At 55.2% G+C, this 3,632-nt stretch overlaps 1 protein-coding gene across 1 annotated transcript in view; it reads left to right on the top strand.

Moving 5' to 3' along the window:
* The first annotated feature begins 1,679 nt into the window (after window positions 1–1,679).
* Window positions 1,680–3,632, top strand: part of ARX (aristaless related homeobox) — a 15,911-nt gene continuing 13,958 nt past the window's right edge. Inside the window, exons 1-3 of the mRNA XM_059385293.1 lie at window positions 1,680–1,889; window positions 1,983–2,087; window positions 2,910–3,057. Coding sequence (XP_059241276.1) covers window positions 1,680–1,889; window positions 1,983–2,087; window positions 2,910–3,057 — 463 coding nt within the window. The remainder of the gene's footprint in view (window positions 1,890–1,982; window positions 2,088–2,909; window positions 3,058–3,632) is intronic.

A 3,632-nucleotide genomic window follows, 5' to 3' on the forward strand; every position in this document is an offset into this window, starting at 1 on the left:
CATCCCCCTCAAGTTGTGTCTTGAATACTCCTGCCAAGGGAGCCCAATCTTTTGGCCACCCACCCACCAGCATCCAAGATTTATGCAGATGTTTATGGCTGGAAAAAAAATCCCAGTTATGCATCCTTGTATTTTTAAATACCGACTGTAAGTGATTCAAGTATAATCCTTTGTAAAACGCTTTTCTCTTTGACACATTGAAGGGGTTGAGACAGAAAAACCCGGCGTGGATTCCCCCTCCCTGAACCCTCTCCCGCCCACCAGCCTCGCTCCCAGCCTACCATGGTGGGGGGTGGGGGGGGGCTGCCTGGCCCTTGAGCCCTGCACCCAGGCAGGGAGGGAGTCCATGCTAGCCCCTCGCCCAGGCTTGGCCCAACTTCAGTCCCGGCTGGTCTCGATTCTCAGCGCTGGACGCGCAGGAAGTTGTTTGGTAAGAAACGCGTTCAACCACAGGCTCATTCTCTTACTTTTGCTAATGGTAGCCAGGCCTTAAGAATTCAGAATTTTAGGTGCTTACGCTTGGTAGAAGCCGAACCTGGGTCCTTCCCACCCGGGAGAACTCAGGGCCCCCACAGGTCTGGGAGAGTGTCCAGTCTCGGGGTGACAGCCTAACTAATGGAGGCGAACTTGCGGGAGGAAGAGAGAAGCGAGTCTGGGGAGGAGGGGGAGACTCCCAGACTCCTCTGTTGACACTCGCCTGCCCCGTTCTGACCCATGGGTGCTCAAGTGAAGGCCGCGGGTCTTTGGCAGAGCTTAGTCCTCGAGAGGACTATTTCCAGAGGTCAAGACGGAGACGAGAGAGGTTGGGGGCCGCTACGAACCCGAGAGCAACCTCCGGGCTCAGGGTGAAGATTAACAGCTCAAGGCGTCGGGCCACAAGAGTAAAGCGAACGCCCAAACAGTAATGTTTACTTTCGGCCATCACCCTGACACCTCGGAGGCCCGTCAGGCCTAAAAGGGCACGGTGACTGGGCGCCACTGAGATCGAGGCGCTGTCCTGGAAGCACAGCCCTGGCTTTGCAAAGTACCAAGTCGGTCTGAACGCGAGCCTCAAGGCCTTGCCTCCAGGAAACGAGGTCCTCTGGTTGGTGGAAGGGGCGCAAGGCGCCCAAGTGGCACCCACAGGCCTGACATCAGAATAAGCTAGAGCTTCGGGGCAGGCCTGATGGGTTAAAGGAGAATCCACAGGAAGAAAATGGAGAAATGGAGAACTTAGAAAATTGTTAGTTAAAAACAAAAAAGAAAAGAAAAAAAAATAGTTCGGGTGAGTGCCCGCTGTCCCCTTATCCTCCGCAACCCCTCTCCCCAACGCCGGCCTTTCTGGACTCCAGTCCAGGCTTTGCTCTGAGCCCGCAGCCCAGCGCAGCCCGGCCTCTGGCGAGAGCCAATCAGAGGGCGCCTCTCAGCACGTGGAGGAGAGAGACTCCAGAGCTCCGCGCCCGCGGCTCACTACACTTGTTACTGCTTGTCCTGAGCGCGGAGAGGGCGAGCTTGGGCTGCGGGCAGGGCGGGAGCCAGCAGCCAGCAACCGAGGGAGGCAGAGAGGCACAGAGATCGCAGTAATATCCATTACAACCAGCCATCTAACCCCACTCCCTAACACACATCCATCCACCCCACCCTCCAGGAGAGGCAGCCAGCGGCCCCGCTCTCTGCGTCCAGGGGAAAAAAACCCAGCCATGAGCAATCAGTACCAGGAGGAGGGCTGCTCCGAGAGGCCCGAGTGCAAAAGTAAATCTCCAACTTTGCTATCCTCCTACTGCATCGACAGCATCCTGGGCCGAAGGAGCCCATGCAAGATGCGGCTGCTGGGAGCCGCGCAGAGCCTGCCCGCCCCACTGGCCAGCCGCGCCGACCAGGAAAAGGCTGTGCAAGGTAAGGCTGCGCCCGCCAGGCACCTGCAAAGAGTGCTGGACACTGGTTTGGATGTTTGATGTTCGGAGCCAGGGGCCTGGGGTTATCAAGCTGGAGATGGATGACAGAGAACAACTCTGAGGCCTGGTGCCTCAAAGAGCAGCAAACATCTCGCTAGGGGCTGTCTCTCCCTTCCTCTCAGCTCTCTGATGCACAGGCCGAGCTTCGCTTTGGTGGGGGCTGGGGGGCTTAGAGTCTCAGAATTGGCCTTTAGGTCGTTTCAGTGCTTCCTTTGGTGGCCTTGGGGGTGCTCTGAAGAGGGGCCACCGGTCAGAAACAGCAGGTGCCGGGTGGACGCTTGTAACAACTTGAAGACAAGGACTCCTAAAGCTGTGAATAGGGGTGTTCAGGTAGACTGAGCCTTGGTCTCTCCTCTTTGGAAGATTTCTTTATTTGTAGTGCTCTCCACAACCCCCATCTGCCCCCAACCGTCCGCCCTTTTTTTCTTTTTTTTGATTGTAGTTTACTTGTGACCTTTTAAACCCAAGCTTTGTAGAAAACATCTCCCTGGGATTACCCAAATGCTCCTTATTGTATTTGAAATGTATGAAATGTGCGCTTCTGGGTGCTATGTTTTCTCTGCTGTGTTATTTTTTAAAAATAGAGTTGAAACATTTAAAAGGGTTTTTTTTTTCTAAAATTAAAAATTCCAAAGCAACCGTCGTTTTGCCCCGAACCTGTTACGCTCAAGTTTCGCCTTGAGCTGCCCTCAGAAGTATCACAGGGAAAGAATTGTTGGTTTCTTTTTAAAATCCGAAAACCAGCGGTCCAGCCGCAGCGCCCCTTGGAAGACAGGAGCAAATGGCGGAGAAGGAGAAGTTTAAAATAAAACTGACTTTTTCCTTTTCTTTTTTTAGCCTGCAGTGGCACCTGTGCCAGGCGCTTCCTCGAAGGGATAGAGCGGCCTGTGCCTGTTGTGCCCCCCCCCCGCCCCCTCCCAGGCCTTTCCGAGCCCATTTTCCCCAGGACGATTTTTCTTTGCCTTTCTGTGCTAGGAGCCCCCGTCCCCCGCCCGCGGCGGGCTGTTGCGGCAAGGCCCGCGCTCAGGGCCACTGGGCCGCTTCCTCAGTCCCCGCAGGGGTCGCCCACGGGCAGTGCCCCCTCTCGCCGGCCTGGGCCTGCGTGGCAGAGCAGCGGGCAGAGGTCTTGCGTAAAGTTTTCAGGGTGGTGATGATTTTTTTTAAAGTTGTTGAATGTTTTCAGATTCTTCCCTTGCCCTGAAATGGGGAGGGGAAAAAAGTGATTGAGAGAGAGAGAGAGAGAGCGCGCGAGAGCGCGAGCGCAAAGGGAAAGAAAAAGAAAGGAAGAAAGGAAGAGGAGAGTGAGCGGGGAAAGCGCACAGAAAGGAGGGAAGGAAGGGCGAGAGGAGAAAGATGAGGAAAGAGCGTGAGAGACGGGTAGAGAAGGAAAGAGAAAAAGAGAAGGAAAATAAAAATGAAAGGAAGAGAGGGAAAGAAAAAGGTAAAGGAAGGAAAAAGGAAATGAAGGGAAGAGTGGGAGAGGGAAAGGAGAGATGAGAGGGACAGAGGAGGACAGAAGAAAAAAAGAGAGAAGGAAAAAAAGAAAAAGCCTGAAAAGTGGGGAAGGGGGCGAAGGAGGTCCAAATCCGGGAGCGCGCGGGAGGGGGCCCGGGGCCTAGGGGCCGACAGAGCAGTGGTGGGTTGGCCTCCGGTGGCCGCTCTGGTGGGGACGCCGGGCTGGCTAGTGCGCTGACCGCT

The sequence above is a fragment of the Mustela nigripes genome, chromosome X (genome assembly GCF_022355385.1).
Source record: "Mustela nigripes isolate SB6536 chromosome X, MUSNIG.SB6536, whole genome shotgun sequence".
Taxonomy (NCBI): domain Eukaryota; kingdom Metazoa; phylum Chordata; class Mammalia; order Carnivora; family Mustelidae; genus Mustela; species Mustela nigripes.